At 39.3% G+C, this 17,184-nt stretch overlaps 1 protein-coding gene across 3 annotated transcripts in view; it reads right to left on the reverse strand.

The window, feature by feature from the left end:
* Window positions 1–17,122, reverse strand: part of tmem245 (transmembrane protein 245) — a 31,757-nt gene extending 14,635 nt beyond the window's left edge. For 2 of the 3 annotated variants that reach the window (XM_083529892.1, XM_083529894.1), the window contains exons 1-14: window positions 15,240–17,122; window positions 12,046–12,163; window positions 11,187–11,282; window positions 10,965–11,099; window positions 10,321–10,500; window positions 10,010–10,179; window positions 8,905–8,928; window positions 5,670–5,774; window positions 5,464–5,546; window positions 5,289–5,379; window positions 4,626–4,724; window positions 3,012–3,143; window positions 823–945; window positions 475–620 (exon numbers count right to left, since the gene is read on the reverse strand). In XM_083529892.1, coding sequence (XP_083386018.1) covers window positions 475–620; window positions 823–945; window positions 3,012–3,143; window positions 4,626–4,724; window positions 5,289–5,379; window positions 5,464–5,546; window positions 5,670–5,774; window positions 8,905–8,928; window positions 10,010–10,179; window positions 10,321–10,500; window positions 10,965–11,099; window positions 11,187–11,282; window positions 12,046–12,163; window positions 15,240–15,833 — 2,096 coding nt within the window. In that variant the 5' untranslated portion in view covers window positions 15,834–17,122. The remainder of the gene's footprint in view (window positions 1–474; window positions 621–822; window positions 946–3,011; window positions 3,144–4,625; window positions 4,725–5,288; window positions 5,380–5,463; window positions 5,547–5,669; window positions 5,775–8,904; window positions 8,929–10,009; window positions 10,180–10,320; window positions 10,501–10,964; window positions 11,100–11,186; window positions 11,283–12,045; window positions 12,164–15,239) is intronic. The other variant, XM_083529893.1, reaches the window with a different exon arrangement.
* Between the last annotated feature and the right edge of the window lie 62 nt (window positions 17,123–17,184).

Here is a 17,184-nt window from a genome sequence, read left to right on the forward strand (position 1 = left end):
GTTTGTAGAATTTTAAAGGAAAATAATGAATCCATTTTGAATACAATTGTAACATAACAAAATGTAAAAAAAAAAGTAAAGTGCTGGGGCTCATGTATATTGATATTTTCTTAATCATGAATACAGTTTCAAGCTAAATAAATGAAGGCTAAATAAATTAAATAATAAATAATATCTAATGAAACACTACCCACTCTACTTTTATTGAAGATTTTTGTACTGTACTGACGAGCAGAAGAGCCATCACAGAGGGTTTTCTGAATAAATGGCGATTTGAATTAATTTGGGTGAAGTGCTGATTTGATTGAACTTGCCCAAACAATGACGCATATCTAGCTCCACTCACATATCCGTGTTTTTAGTGAATAATTATAGTGTGGGTTCATGGCTTTGTAAAAGTACTTTACTGTGTGTGTGTCTGTGTGTGTGTGTGTGTGTGTGTGTGTGTGTGTGTGTGTGTGTATGTGTGTGTACCTTATGGCCTCTTCCACAGACTGGCCGATGATGTTGGATGAAGGTCCAGGCTGGGACAGGGGTGTGAGACTAATCACCCATTTCACGGGCTTGTAGTACTCTCCACTGGAGCTCAGTAAGTAAAACAGTGTGGTCAGGAAAATCACCTAAACAAATACACACACACACACACACACACACACACACACACACACACATTCTGTGTGCAATTCTAAATGCATTACTGATGTGTTTGCTTTTCCTTATGGCAGCACAGTACTGATGTTTATATAATAAGCACCTTAGACACCTTAGTCAATACCCTGTGCACGCATTGCATGTGTGTGTGTGTGTGTGTGTTTGTTTTACCAGCGAGAGGACAAAGTTAAGCAGCGCAGTGCCACTGTGGAACAGTACAGTGAGCAGCGTAGTTGTTGTGGAGATCAGCAAACCAACATTTCGGCTCATTACGACCCAGAGAGACTCCACAATCTACAAACACATACCACACACACACACACACACACACACACACACACACACACACACACACACACACACACACACACACACACACACAGGAGGTTAATTACATAGTGACAAGGAAACCAGATGTATATGCACGCACACAATTTTACATTTCCATATCAGAGAATTTGATTTCATACAAAAAACAAATAAATACAATGTTAAACACAAACATACTACAAGAGATTAAATTGAGAAGTGGGATCCTGGGGAAAAGATTTTAGCAAACCAAGCTTTTTGAGGGAAAAGAAATTCATTGATTCATGATTCTATTTTTTAAACCATAAGATCAGTTTCTGGAGCAGATCATCAGCTGAGTCTGTGACTCAAATCACCATTAAAAAAAAAACAAAGCATCACTTCAACATGGTCTCATCTACAGCTATAAACTCGACATTTACAAAGCTAAAGATAAATAGAACTGTTTTCACCATTCAGTCATACTTTCTGCTTCTCCAGACCTTCAGTATTTAACATAACTGGACCTTTACAAATTTTATATCAGGTATCAGGTGTATATAAAGCGTTTTAACAAGAATGCTAATGCAAACACATTGTTTTATGCTTAATTGCGATATTTTTAAATCCACATATTAATGTCTAAGTGTTGCCAGTGGTTACACTCTCTATAGCAGGGGTCACCAACGTGGTGGCCGCGGGCACCAGGTAGCCCGCAAGGTCCACATGAGTAGCCTGTGCGCCTTTTCTAAAAATAGCTGTTTCCTAATTTGTTAAATCATTGTTGATGATTATTATGAGAAATCATTAACATGATCAGTGTCTTCACATAGATGAATATCATTAATCATTAAATATGTTATTTCAGATCAAACTGAAAACTGTGTGTATAAACTGGTAGCCCTTTACATTAATCAATACCCAAGAAGTAGCTCTCAGTTTCAAAAAAGTTGGTGACCCCTGCTTTATAGCAATTGAAAAGCATGGAGGAGTAATGACAAAGTCCGACAATACACGGTAAAAATGATTTACTAATCAGGGTCATTCGTTTGTCCAAAAAAATCAGATTGAAAAATCAGCTACATGAGACCGTGTCTAACTTTCAGATTGAGACGACTGTCTGGTCAACATTTTTCACTCAAAATTAGCAAGCTAGTCAAACGTATCAGCACTTCCTTCTTCCTAAGTAAAATCGATAAACTTTCACGGAAGGAATCGGTATTCTAGACGCAATATCTACCTTAAACGTTTATTCAGTGCAGATTCGTTTTTAGATCATTACAATTCTCTGTAGTTTTCTCCCAAATGTAGTCTTCAAGCGTTCCCACCAACCTGCCAGCTCTCCAGCGGTTATATAACAGCTATAATTGAGACTGTAATATGTATTGTCTTGGCAGTCATCTATACCCTGCTGTAGAGGATAACAGTAATGAGCAATGTAGAATGTAAAAAAACGACAGTAAATTAGATTAGATAATAGTGTTTAATGCACTGAGATTGGAGACCTTGACAGCAGTGAAGTAGTGCACACCACTGAGTTAATGAATACGCTACACTCAAGGGGTTAGTGAGGACCATCTTGCTAGCTACTAAAAAACATATTCTGAGGGAAAGTTGTGAATTATAGTACTGGATAAATGGAATACCCTGAATAGGTTGAAATAACAATAAGTAAAATAGTGAAAACAGCTGGAATGATAAGCATTATATTAACTGTACCAGATCAACCACACACCCCACCCAAACACCAACCACCATCGAAGGGAGTTTTTCTTTGGCACAGTCGCCGTGGCTGCTCATCAGAGATCAATACACATCGCTCACCTTAACTGTTAAATTCTGTAAAGCTGCTTTGAGACAATGTCTGTTGTGAAAAGCGTTATAGAAAAAAAACTTGACTGTCAATCTGGAACAGTGTCAAAGAGTAGCACAATACACATGGAGGAAAGCACCGTTTACCCTCTTCCACATACATGAGCTCACATTGGCTAACTGGGATTGACAGAGGAGACAGAATAACACCCGTTGCACAATACACACAAAAAACACCGCCCTCACACAAATACACTCACCGATAGCAGGGTTTCTATGTTGTCTTGCAGGAAAGAGACAATATCCTGCCAGTCCAGTATGTCTCCAAGCCAGCTGTGCTGCCTCTGGAGGTGTTGCTTGTATCCACGATGGCGTCCGCTGTACGTCACGTTCTGTAAGGAAGGAAAGAGAAGCAATTAAAAGCAGAAAACTGCAATGTAGAATATGTTACCTTATCTAACCTCACACGTTCCAGGCAGACAGACAGCAGACAGACATACAGACAGGCAGCAGACAGACAGAACTTCATACTGCATGACAGCACAGTATAGTTATTCACTGAATTATTCATTACACTGTCCATGTTTCAGTATAATGAGAGATGGAATGTAACAAATTACATTTACTCACAATACTGTCATCGAGTAGTTTTTATGTTAATTTAACTTAAATTTTACTTAATAATTTGCTTATTATATTGTACTTAAATACATTTTGAATCATATCTGTTGATGTCATATCCAGTAAAAGAAATTAAGAGAGAAAAATTAAGCAAGGGAAAAAAATCTCGCTTCTGGATACTACTGCATTGATTGATTGATGGCGGAGTACAAACCTGCTAAACTCACAAAAAAAAAAAAAAAGACACAATAAATCTTGTACTTAAGTCAAATTTAATTGAAGTAACAGTACTTTTACTTAAGTAGAATATTTTATTAATCTCTTCACCTTTGCCAGTAACTTTTTTTTTCCTCATCACAGAACACATTTCCCATAGTAAATGTCTATACAGAGTGTGAAAGTGTGTGTCTGTGTTGCTCGAAATACGTAGCCTTTATACAAGTAACAGAACTGTAGCAAATATTTCAGACATACAGTTTCGCACAGGAGTGTGTAAATTTGGACGCAGCCCTAGACACATTTTTACACAGACACACTGTCTGTCTGCCTTCATTTGTGTTTATTTGTTCCTACTTGCATCTGTCTATGTTTGTGTCAGTTTGGCAGTTTCAGTCAGTAGCTCAGTGGTTAGGATGTTGTACTTCTGTTTAGAAGGTCATGGGTTCAAATATCAGCACCACCCTCAACTGCTCAAGTGTATTAATTAGGATAATTGTAATACAATTGTAAAATATTAATCTTAGGTGAAGGAGCGGATCTGGAGGGATCGTGGATCACGTGTTTTGGGTCACTCAGGTTTGGTTACAGTTGTCTCTTATCCCAGAGAACCCTCATGTCTGTGTTACCTTCTGGCTCTCCCTTTTAGTTATGCTGCCATAGTTAGTCTAGTCCCTGACTGCACCCGAATCACACTGTACAGTGTGGAAAGATTTATGAAACAATGAGAATGCTTTACAATCCTTCTTTCTCTCTCTGTCACCCTTCTCCCCCCCTCGCTCTCTGTCGAGTTAAACATGCTCATGAGGTACCAGTGATCAGTGTTTCTGTCACTTTCCTCTCTTTGGATTTGCCTGATTCATCTCCTTCTGTATCTGTTTGTCCCGGTCTGTGTCTCTCTGCACCTATTTGTTTGTCTGTTTGTCCCTGCTTGTATCTGTCTGTCTGCATCAGTTTGTCCCTGTTTGTCTCACTCTGTGTCCATTTTATTAATCTGTCTGTGTCTGCATTAATGTCTGTGAGTAATGTCTGATTACCTTGACGAACCACGAGTGGTAAAGTCGGTCCCACAGCTCCAGAACCTGTTTCTCGATCACTGCAGTGTTGTTCACTTTCTCACCGAGCATTTTGTGGAGCTGTAGAAACACAAAAACACACTTAGTGCACTTTCCTTCACATGCATATCTGTACTCAGGCTGTGAAACATACTTTTATTAGCTCTTGTTCGATTTGAATTAAATACAGTGGAACCTCACGACCTTGACACTCGCAACCTCGATAATTCGCAACTTTACATTTGGAACCGGACTAAAAGTAACTCCCCAAAAATCTGATGGTTTACGAGAAGCCGTGAGCGGCTCGAAAGTTTTAAAGTAACATTTCAAAATAGGGTTTGTACTAATAAATGACAAAATAGTTTTTCCAAACATTTTTATATTATTGTATTATTCATTTAAAGTAGTAAATAAAACAATTATGACAAGTAATTCACAATTTTCATTTAGTTTACAGTACATGTACAATTCCACTTGAAAAAGGAACCATCAAAAAAAGAGAGCGTCAAAAACTCTTTTTTGTTGCTAGCGAGGGGTCATAAAACGTAAACCCCGTGAGTATCGAGGTTGCACTTTATATAAACAAGACATGCATTACTGGCTGTCTCAGTGATACAGTACAGAAAGCTGGGCAAAGACTGATACCTTTTGAGTTATCCACTCTCTCCCATGCTGGTACACGTTTGTGGCGGCAGAGTTTAGAGCTTTCTGAACAACACGAGCCTCTGGAAGCCAGCTGTGACACACACATACACATAGAAAAGTTCATAAAGACCCTGCATCATGTTTCCGTGCATGTATGCGTTGTCATTTGACTTACTTGGCCCACTCAGGATGGTTGGCAAGAGTCTCGTTGATCAGGTTGCTGGTGACCTCTATAATATGAGCGCTTTCATGATGCACCTAAAAAGAAATGTGTAAAATCTCAATCAGGCAAAAGAAACATTTTTATTTTAAGGCAATGAAATTAATTCTAAATTCATTTCAATTTGTCTATTTCTTTTCTGGATTTTGCAAGATATATACCATAGCAGTGAGCAAGAGAGCCATGAGGAGTGTCCCTGTGACCAGGAGAAAGATGATAAAGATACTGATCAGTTTATCCAAGGATTTCTCCAACCATATGATCATCTGGAAGGGAAGTAAATAAACAAGAGAGGAAAAAATATAAAGATTAACTTCTGGCAAATGTATGTGCTGAAACATCAAGTGGGTGTGAGCACAAAGAGAAACCTGCTTCCTCTCTCCAACCAATGAACCACCCTGAGGAACCACTTGGCCAATCAGTAGCCAGCTAGAGTGGGTACATTTAGACCAAAAATCAAAAAACGGCTTCTGTTCCTAAAGTTTTGCAGTATACATGCTTGTTGACGAGGTCGCCAATTTGGTACACTCTTAGATAAAGGGTTATTAGTTCTCTCGTAACAGGTTGTACCTGGATTGGACAACTCTTCTAGATCCAAGCTTTTAGAGAATATATATTTAATTTTTTACTTTTATGGTTTTTATTTGACATTTTTGTAACTTTCTAAAGCAATTTTCAAATTCATACATTTAATCAGTCAATTAAAACAATAAGACATCTTGGCTTTTACCAAGCAAATTAAATTAGTATTTTATAATATTATAATATAATTATACATTTTATAATATATTTTAATAGTTGATTTTTGGAGGAAAAAAAAGCACTTTTCATGTGATGATAAATTTTTTTTTTTATTATATAAATGTAGACATTTTCTTTAGATGTTTTTTGTTTTTCGCACCATCCTGTGTAAACTCTACTGAAAACTTTTTCAGAGGTCCGTAGTTTCTGAAATTTCAAAATTCAGAGTCACTGAGTGATTGAAAATAGAACAATTTTAACACCCAAACATTTTTTTCTGGAAGTGTACATTCAAACCTTTTCATGTTGCAGAGCCAGCAGGCGTTAAACTTGGAGTGATTCTGTAAACTCCGGTTCTGCTAAACAGGAAGTGGTCGACAGATATAGAGAAGTGTTACAGATAATAAACACTACTTTGACAGCAGACCAGGTTTCTCTGTGCACCCTGTAGCAAAATGGTTTCATCTCTGGCCTTCTAATCCTGTTCCTATGTCTAGTTTAGTCATGTGGATAATTAGATCTCATCACTGCCCAACTTTGATGTATGAATTGTTAGTGATATGTAGCATGATTCGGGATGATAAGCCGAGAATTCACAGGATTGAAATGTGTGTAAAAAGCTGGCATTTGATGACAATTTGCCAAAGCCACATGCCAAGACCTTAACGTGCCCTTCTACACCATCTGTTCCCTTGACCAGACCAAACCAGGGGTGAGTGTTCTATATCTGACACTGCACTTTGGGGAATGCCATGTTCTCTCAGGGTGTTAACGAGAGGCTGAGCTCAGAATTGATTCAATCTCATGCAGGCCAGTGTCCTGACAGTGTACTTTAAAAGCAGTGACTGTTATATTTCTTGTTATATATTTTACTTTTTAAATATAAAGGTTTTCCCCTAAGGAGGAAATGTGAAGAAAAAGGTGCTGTTTGTTTGTGCCTAGAAAATGAATAATATGTAAATGGATGTTATTTATAGCACAACTTACTGTATTTAAGTTACATAAAAGATATGAGGGAAAAGATCCTCATTACTGTGTGTCCCAACTATGATTATGAAACTTCTCTGGAAATGGTAATAATAATAATCCACATTATTAGTATGTGAATTTGCAAAAATCGTTCATTAGTTATTAGTTGGATTAAATGTTATGCATTCAGCTGCAGCTAGTTTTACTACTTGGAATTGCATTGGGTAAATGCATTCTTTTAAATAAAATAAAAATAAAATAAAGAACCCATGACAACAAGCTTCTCTTTCCCCAAGTGATGCATCCCAAAATAGCAACACCCAGGGCCAACTCCCGGGGGGAAAAAGTCCTCCCCCAGCCAGGACACACTCCAAAACTATACACACACCATCTGTCTGATTCAGGCATGTGCCAATACAATATTCCCACTACACTACATGTCTATCCATTTATGATTTTTCTTTCACTATTACTAGACACATGATCAATGTATTAGCTAGCCTTCCACTAGCTAACAAAAAGCTCCACTGTGTCTGGAAAAGTATCAATGGAATAATGTATGCCCAGCTAGCTAGCTAGTTAAGCACATTTATTCAGAGTAAAGAAAACAAATGAGTGTAGGATTATGTGGCACTGGTAGTGTTTGTGCCCTCAGCAAAAATTCAGCTAATCACTGGTACAAGTTTCAGCTATATGCTAATGTGTTCTTTTTATTTTCTCTCAACATGTTTAACCACAAACTAACTGAGTGATAACAGCCTTGATCTAGATATCATTTTGCTTGGTTTCTGTAGGCTTCCACATTCTGAAAGGTTATTTTGTAAACGACTAGTAACAAACTTTCGACCGGCAGTCAGGTCTCAGATAGCATCAGCTGATGTATGCAGTGTAGCAGGTCATAGGATCCCAATCGACTAGTTTAAGCTATAATTACAGCTCGGAGGTCCGTCACTTTATTGTGAAGTGTGTAAAGTTGAAGTTATGTGAAGTGAATGAATAGTGTATGAGTAATAACAAGAATAGTCCATACATGAAATCTAGCCTCAGGTTTGTTGGCTATCGATTTGCCCACCTCTCCAATTTTACCTCTTTAGGTTTAACTAATTAGTGCGTGCTATCAAAATTTACGTTCTACCCGTCCGGTACACAAAATATGTCAAGATTTCAAAATATTCCGTTTTTTTTGTTTGTTTGTTTTTTTGGAAACATGGTGGTGGTAGTTTCTATATTGAATAACATTGTGTTTTGATAATACTGCAATAACCTGCTATTGACATGTCTAATCTAGGTTTCTCTCCATGCATCTCACACACACTGAAGCCACCCAAGCCCACACACATCCACATGTGCGGAAAAGACCAAAAGCTCATCGGTTCCGTTTCTTTACTGGGAAAGGTTAATGCCAAATATTTGCAGTGTAACCTGACAGGACAAGCTTTCGGTCTCTTCCACAGAATAAAAGCAGTATACACACAAAAAAAACATCAACAAAAAACAAACATAAGCCTACAAGCTCAGCTGGGAACAGAAAGATGGAGGGATGATGGTGAATGGGAATAAAAGAAAGCATCAGTCCAAGCCTCTACTTGTACACACTGTCCCACTTTGGCTCTTCCTTTATGTTATTTTTATGTTAGGTTTTTTTCCCTTGTCTCTCTCCCACTCTTGCTAGTGCAAACCATTTACCTGCTTGTTAAGCCAATGCCAGAGCTTTGAGGAGGGAGACAGAGAGACAAAGTGTTATTAGAAACAACCAATAAGAGTGCAGGAAAGCAGCAAACATCAACATGTTTTGTTTTTTTCAGGCAACAAGAGACCAGGACAGGATTGGAGGAGGGAAATAAGGGAAAGATCCACATTGCATAGTGATGAAGGTACCGAATCAAATTAAGAAGAAATGCACATAAAAAAGATCCATAACAAACACCCTTTTATATATCTAAATAAAAATATTGCCCATTTTACACATTGAGACCAAATTGACTTGCTGCTATGCACTATATGGACAAAAGTATTAGGACACACAATTGTATAGCATGTCTTTTGATGAAGTAGCATAAAATCTTCCCTTCACTTAAAAACCCAAACCTGCTCCAGCATGACAATGGCCACGTGCATAAAGCAAACTCATGAATATATGAAGACACGGGTTGGTGTGGAAGATCTTGTGAGGCCTGCTATAGAGCTCTGACCTCAACCCTATTGAATACCTTTGGGATGAATTGGAACACTGACTGCACCCCAGGCCTCCTCACCTACATCAATACCTGCTAAATGCTGAATAAGCACAAATCTCCACAAGCACTAGTGGAACATCTCTTCTGAAAAGTGGAATTAAATGTGGACTAGCATTTTTTAAAAAATTTAATGAATTTAATGTCCAGGTGTCCAAAACTTGTCTATATATTGTATATTATTGGACAATGATTTGTCTCTTCAAAACCCAGAGAAACTAAAGAAGTAACAAACTAGGCCAGAAACATGAGGTCTACTTTAAAAGCAAAGCTCACACTGCAGGATCATCTGTACACTGATGCTTATGATGAAGTCCATGAATTTTTTCACAACTACACATTACACAATTGAAATTACTGATCCAGACTGTAGTAGGAAAGAAACAACAAACTATATAAACATCATTAACACCTAATAATCCTGATTCTGATTGGTCAGACGGTGTCGATTGATTTAGAAGAACAGCAGCTAAAACGTGCATTATGTACGTGTCATGACGGATTTCGTCAGGTAAACGTAATGATGCCTCTGTAAGTAGTGCCGGTAGAGGTGTTACCTTGGTATCAACCCGCAGTAGAAACTGTGCGAGGCCTTTAATTGGTCCAGGCAGCAGTGCATCCTTTCTGTCTCTGAGAAAACTCTCCAGGACCACCCACCATGCTGCTAATGTCCTCTCCGCAAACTTCTTCACCCCAAAATGCACCACCAACCTCTTTATTACCCACACTGTCAGAGCAATACATACACACACAAACAATTTATACATGTATATTTATAAACAAATACACACATTCTTTTTCAAATGCAAATATATATATAAATATCAGATATGGTCCATCTATTATATACTCAAAAGAAACAGATTACCAGCAAAGGGGATGGGTAACAGCTGTAGAATCCAGAGGTTGAGCCAGATCTGCAACAGTACGATGGCCCACACCAGGAGCACAAAATAGATATCGCTGGCTTTCTCCTTGTGCATAAGACTCTGGAAATTTGGACGGGGCCGCAGCGGTGTGGTGAAAACCTCGTTCATTTTAGAGTCATCTGCATGTACGCAGAAAGAAACGCCGGTTCAACATCGAAACAACAATCATATTATGGGGCAGAGCTGCATGAGCTAACATTTGTGTATATCTGCTGCTGTAATATAATGATACTGCTGTTCCAGTGGACTAAAACTGGTATTCTATAAATTCTTAAAAACTATATATAAATTATGATCAATATACTGTCACATCAAGGCTACATCCTATTCATTTAAACTTGTTTCAAAAATGTAAACTGCAAATTTTGATCACAAATGTTAATAATAATAAACAGCGTTAATTAAAAACTCAATTGAACCAAACCGCGAGGTACCGAACAGTGAATTTTGTGTGTATATATATATATATATATATATATATATATATATATATATATATATATATATATATATATATATATATATATAAAATCTAAACAGGTGTAGCATGATCATGTGCATATGTGTGTGTATTTTCTTTTACCTTGGTTGTTAGTGTTAGTTTGTGTTTTTGTATCTCTTGCTTCATCATTCTCAGACACAGGATGGTGGTTACTGCAGGTAATGGCCATGTAGATGGTGTTGGCAGCAAAGGAAAGGACCTGTCCTGGTAGTTCCCCTAAATGACAAGACATGCATTTATTCCTCCACTGGTATTTACTTCACTAGATTCATGACAGCAATGCTAACTTCTTTGTTTCCTCACCTTTTCCCGGTACCGGTGCTTTCTCCTGAGAGCCCACTATTAGCAGAATGACCGCTAGCACAAACATGGGCACACGCCAGGCTCCTGTTAGAGACACTGCAACGAAAAACATGCTGGACACTAAACACACAACTGAAGTAAAATAACTTGCACTGGCAGTAAGTGTTTATATTTGTGCAGTCTTATCATTTCTATAGTAGCAACTGATTTGTTTGACAGGTGCACCATGTAAAATGGATATTAAAATGCATTATTTGAGATATTGTGCAGTTTTTTGTAACAATTGGTTGGTTTTCAAATCAACTGGTCTGCTCTAGAACTAGAAAACACAGTCCTGCATCCAGATACGGCCAAATATAAGAGCATATTCATGAACTTAAGCGTATGTGAATGTGAGAAGGAGAGTGTCAGAGGGTGAAAGAAAGTGAGAAAGAAAGAAAAAGATAATATAGAAATGGTAAACAGTGTGAGGAGTGGTTAGTCATGACACAGAGGATATGTATGTGTTGGTGGCAACAAACCACAGTGATGAATTTGGGCCTGTTAATAAGACAAAGGACAGCATTATGGCTAAAGTTCATGATGATTTCTGCTCTCTTCTCTATAAAAGATTAATGTGTCAGTCCCATCATGTCACCAAGGGAAATAAGCAGCAATGCTTTTCTTTGCCCAGTAATAAATATGCTAACAATCAGTAAGGACTATTAAGTGGTTCGGGCATGAAAGTACGTCTGGTATGTGTTTACAGTTCCAAAGCTCCTGAACTTCAGGAAGCTCACTGGCTCATTACATGACTTTCCATCCTGATGATAAACTGCTTTATCTAATTTATACATATTTGTCACTGTTGCAGGCTTACCCAAGTAGAATATAAGAACAGTCCAAATGGGCACCGACATGGCACGCAGGTAACCTTCCATCCCTGGTGTCCACTTAAACACCACAGCCAGCACATAACCCATCACTAATGTTCCGACCTGGGCAAGAGAGAGAAGATCAGAATTTTATACATGAATGTTTCAATGTCAGTCAATACGAATTTGACATGAGCACGTTTGCATTCATACAGACTATAATCACGTGAGGTAATAATATGGATTATGATAAGAGCAAAATGGAAAAATGGAAGAATTTTCCTGACATTTAAAAAAAAAAAGTGATATTTCAAATTTGTCAGTAAATCGACCAAAACGAAGAGTTATATTGAGGACATTCTGTTCAACTACTGCTACAATAGATAGACAAAGGTATTGGAAATGACTTTTAATCACTTTTCTGCTGACTGGTAGCATGAAATTCTCTTTTTATGAAAAATGCCCCTGTGCACAAGGCCAGCTCCATGAAAAGATATGGTTTCATGTGTTGGAGCAGAAGATCTTGATATCCTGAACACCTTTAAGATCAATTGGAATGCTAGCTTCACCTCAGGCCTCCTCAGCTTCATCAGTACCTGAATTTATTAAAGCCCTCGTGGCTAAATGAGCACGAATCTCCACAAGCACATGCCTAAATCTAGTTGAACATCTTCCCAGAAGAGTGGAAGTTATTATAACAGTAAATAAGAACTAAATGTGGAATTGGAGGTTCTAAAAGCATATACTAATCTTAAGGCCAAAAACTTTTGTCCACATAGTTTCTTAACATCATGCTATAACATGTTCAGCATGTTGTGTAAATTGGTAGTCATCCAGATCGCCGAGGGCAAAATTACCACACGCTACTAATAACTTCATGTTTACAAATGTATTATGTTTTCTTAACTTCATGACAGGTTTGCTCTTAATACCAAACAAGATCAATAGAAAAATCGAGAAAAGTAGAAGATTTAATGCACAACCCATTAATCATTCACTATTTAATGTCATTTGTACTTAAAGAATTATAGAATATGTTTAATCGATTTCATTTTAGGGGAGAAAGAAAATAGTTTTCACTCATTCACATCAATTACACCAGAGATGCCCAAACTAAAGCTCATGAGCCAAAGTTGACCCCTGGTGACCTTTGATTTAACCAACCATGCCATATATGAGAAGAGGAAAAACCTTTGGAAAATAAAGAACAGTTTCATGTCTCTCATAAGAGGTCACTAAATTTTACAATCAACTCTATTGTCTCTCTTTGTACTACAAGTTTCATTGTACTAGAATTAAAAAAAAACTGCATTCATAGTTATTAAAAAAAGTTATAAAAGTGACCCATAACTTCATTTTAATGAAACAATTGCAGCCAATAACTTTCAGGCCACAAATCAATCAAAGATTTTTGTTCCTCCACAAAAAAAAAAAAAAAAAAAAAAAAAGGTATGGGCACTTCTGAATTACACCCACAACTGGATTTTATGTTCTCCTTCCTTAATCACTATTGATGATGTGTTACAGATGTGGCAGTGAAGCGGGGATAAAAATTCAGTTGCAACTCAAGTGGAGATTGAATCTAGTTTCAATAAAAAAAACATCACTGCATGAATCTACAGACTGGGCTAGAGGGAATTCAGTCCCAGCCTCACACCTTCAAACCATTCTGTTGGTCTTGGGTCTTCACAAATCCAAAATAAAACAAATAAATTGATGCGACTGTCAACAGTGAACCCTCATCCTGATTTTTATCAGTTCTACAATACAAGGAATAATGAGTAAAGTTTCAATGTATCACAGATGACAGTGTGTTACAGAAGCACAGCCACTACAGTGTATTGGATCTGTAAACACACAGAGGTTATAAATCTACCCTTTTGTACTAAGTTTTTGTATGTCTACATGTAGGTCATTCCACAGAGTGGTGAGAAAAACAAAAAACATTCAGTGGGTGTCAATGTGAGTGTCAAAAGCATCTCAAACTATATACAATCCATGAACCCCTGAAGTAGATCGTTTACAACAGCAGATCATTACACTAGCATACACTCGTGAACATCCTCCAAGAACAGGAATTTGAGGCTACAGTATGCATAGATAAAGATGAGAAAAGTGCTGTGTTTTTTTTTTTTTTTTGCAACGACACACCGGCACATGGGGAAGTGGTAGCTCAGTGGTTAAAGAAAGTTCAAGCCAATCAGTGGCTCAAGCCCCGGTATCGATAAGCTGCCACTCTTGGTCCTCTGAGCAGGGTTATTAACCCTCTGTGCTCTATGCTGTACATGTGCCAATTTTTTAAGCCCCAGCATCGGCAAGATGCTATTAATGAGTCGTTCATTTTCTTCTGGACACACATGAGCAAAGCATCTCCGCATGGTATGTACAGGAAACAGAATTGAGCAGTTAATCTCATGAATGCTCTGTTCCCAGTCGTTCGTTCTTTTATCACGTGACTCCCATAGACACTATGCAGTTCATTACACAGGAAACAGAACCAAGTAGTTCATCTCATGAATCCTCTGGTCCTTGTTTGTCACGTGACTCATAGACGCTACACAATGCAATAGATCATGTTTTTGGTCTGAATCTTGACATCAACGTTACAAGACGCTACACAATGCAATTCATCTTGACATTATTGTTACAATAATTATGGGAGTCACGTGACAAAAGAACTAAACACACGGACTACAGGATATGAGGTGAGCTACTCATTCTGTCTTTCATAATTTGCCCTTGGCTGCAAAATATGACAATATTTTTATTATTTGAACTATCAAAGTTTGTGTATGTAGACGTCTTGGGATCTGTTTATTAAAAATGTAACATTTTATTTTATTTCTCATCAAAAGGAACAATATCACCTAAAAGACTCAAAAAAAAAAAAAAAAAAGAGCGACGTAACGAAAATTATCCGATCTTCCCATCACTACAAGCTGCCATTCTTGGGCCCTTAACCCTGTATCATCACTGACCCTGCTCTGAGAAATTTCCCCACTGTGGGATAAATAAACCCCTTATAATCTGATGTTTAAGCAGAAGCTCTTGGTCTCATCATCATGATTTTATGGATTGCCCTCATGATTGGCTGATCTGAGGATAAATGCTTTTAAGAGACCTATTGATTGGTTCTACATCAGGGCAGTGACAGCCCCTGCCATGAGGAGGGGTGGGAGTGTGTTCAAGCCCTTCTCACCCAGACAGCGCTGAACCAGTCGAGCACGTGGTATATGACGTCACACAGGTATTGGAGGACAGCCTGCATGCCGATGATGCTCCATGTCATGTAGAAAAAGTAAAGGAGCGGCGCGCCGGTGCCGATCACCAGCAGCATCTTGAGGCGGTCGAGCAGCAGCGCGCCCAGCGCCTCGACCCCATGGTTCACGCAGCGCACCGGCACGAGCAGCGTTCCCAGCACGATGGGCGTGCCGCTGGCCTGGAGCCCGCCGAGCCACGAGCGTCCCACGCGCGCCAGGGAGTGCTTGAACGGGTGCAGGAAGGTGCCGCAGAGCACAGCCCAGAGCAGCGGCCGCAGGAACGCCTCCAGGATGAAGTAGACGAGCACCGCGGCGCCGCAACAGATCGCCACGAAGATCATGGCGCCCGTGTTGTAGAAGGCCTGCTTGATGTTCTTGTCGAACTTTAGAGAGGGCTGCTGACCAAATAGATGGCCAACTACACCGAAAGTGGCCTGTCCCGGCTCCCCAAACGACACCCGGGGAACGCGAGCCGCACGACCCCCAGGAGTCACCGGATCCTCGTCTAGATCCGGACTCTCTGCTTCTGCCATGATCCTTGCCCTATTCTCAGTGCTCGTACACTGCTCTGCACTCCTGCCTGCTGCTCTCTACCGTAAACACACGCGAGGAATTGCGGACGGGTGGGTAAAAAATCTGACGTAGCTTTTCCCCGCGCACCCTGGGTAATGTAGTGTTGGGCTGCATGTGATCCCAGCGACTCTCTTCAATCGGCTCTTTTGAATGAACCGACTCGCTTGTAGACAGTGTATTCCCGATGTGTTTCCCGATGAGGACACTGTAGTCAATGCATAGTTGTAGGACCTTGTTGATTAAAAAAAACATTCTATTAAATACAATACAAAAATAATAGTCTTTTGTCAATTAAAAGGCATCACTAATAAAGCAAAAGATGAAGCATTGCTGGTTATGTGTTTGTGGGGACATACTAATATCCTTAACATGAAAAATGCTTAAAGTGTCTTAATGTGATTAGACAGCTTTTAAAAAAACTTTAGACAGCGGATCATCCGTCTCCATACTACTCTGTCTTCTACAGCTGCCTTTTTCAAAACAACCACTTGCATGTCTTCCCTAGCTACAGCCATAAACCTCCTTTTTGGTCTTCCTCTTTTTCTCCTTCCTGGTGGCTCCATCCTCAGCATTCTCCTACTGATATACCCCATGTCCCTCCTCTGCACATGTCCAAACCATCTCAATCGCGCTTTCCTCACCTTGTCTCTAGACATCCTACAGCTCTGCTACCTCCAGCTGCACCTCCTTGTCTTTTACTCAATGCCACTGTCTAAACCATACAACATCGCAGATCTCACCACAGTCCTATAAACTTTTCCTTTCACTCTTGCAGATATCCTATCACAAATCACTCCTGCTTTCACTCTTCTCCACCCACTCCACCCTGCCTGCACTCTAACCTTCACTTTTCTAACTCACTCTCCATTATTTTGCACTGTTGACCCCAGGAACCTGAACTCCTCCACCTTCTACACCTTTTCTCCCTGCTACCGCGCCACTCCACTGCCCTCCCTCTCATTCACACACATGTACTCTGTCTTACTCCAACTGACTTTCATTCCCCTTCTCTCCAGGGTGTACCTCCAGCTCTCCAGGCCCAAACATTATAGTCCACAGAGACTCCTGTCTGACCTCGGCCGTCAACCTGTCCATCACCACTGCAAACAGGAAAGGGCTCAGAGCTGATCCTTGATGCAGTCCAACCTTCACCTTGAACCAGTCTGTAGTTCCCACTGCACACATCACTGCTGTCACACTGTCCTCATACATGTCCTGCACCACCCTCACATACTTCTCTGACACACCTGACTTACTTAAGTAAGTTATGTACTGCACTTTGGCCATCCAAGGTTGATTTTAAATGTGCTT

Source organism: Silurus aristotelis, assembly GCF_946808225.1.
Source record: "Silurus aristotelis genome assembly, chromosome: 25".
NCBI lineage: Eukaryota > Metazoa > Chordata > Actinopteri > Siluriformes > Siluridae > Silurus > Silurus aristotelis.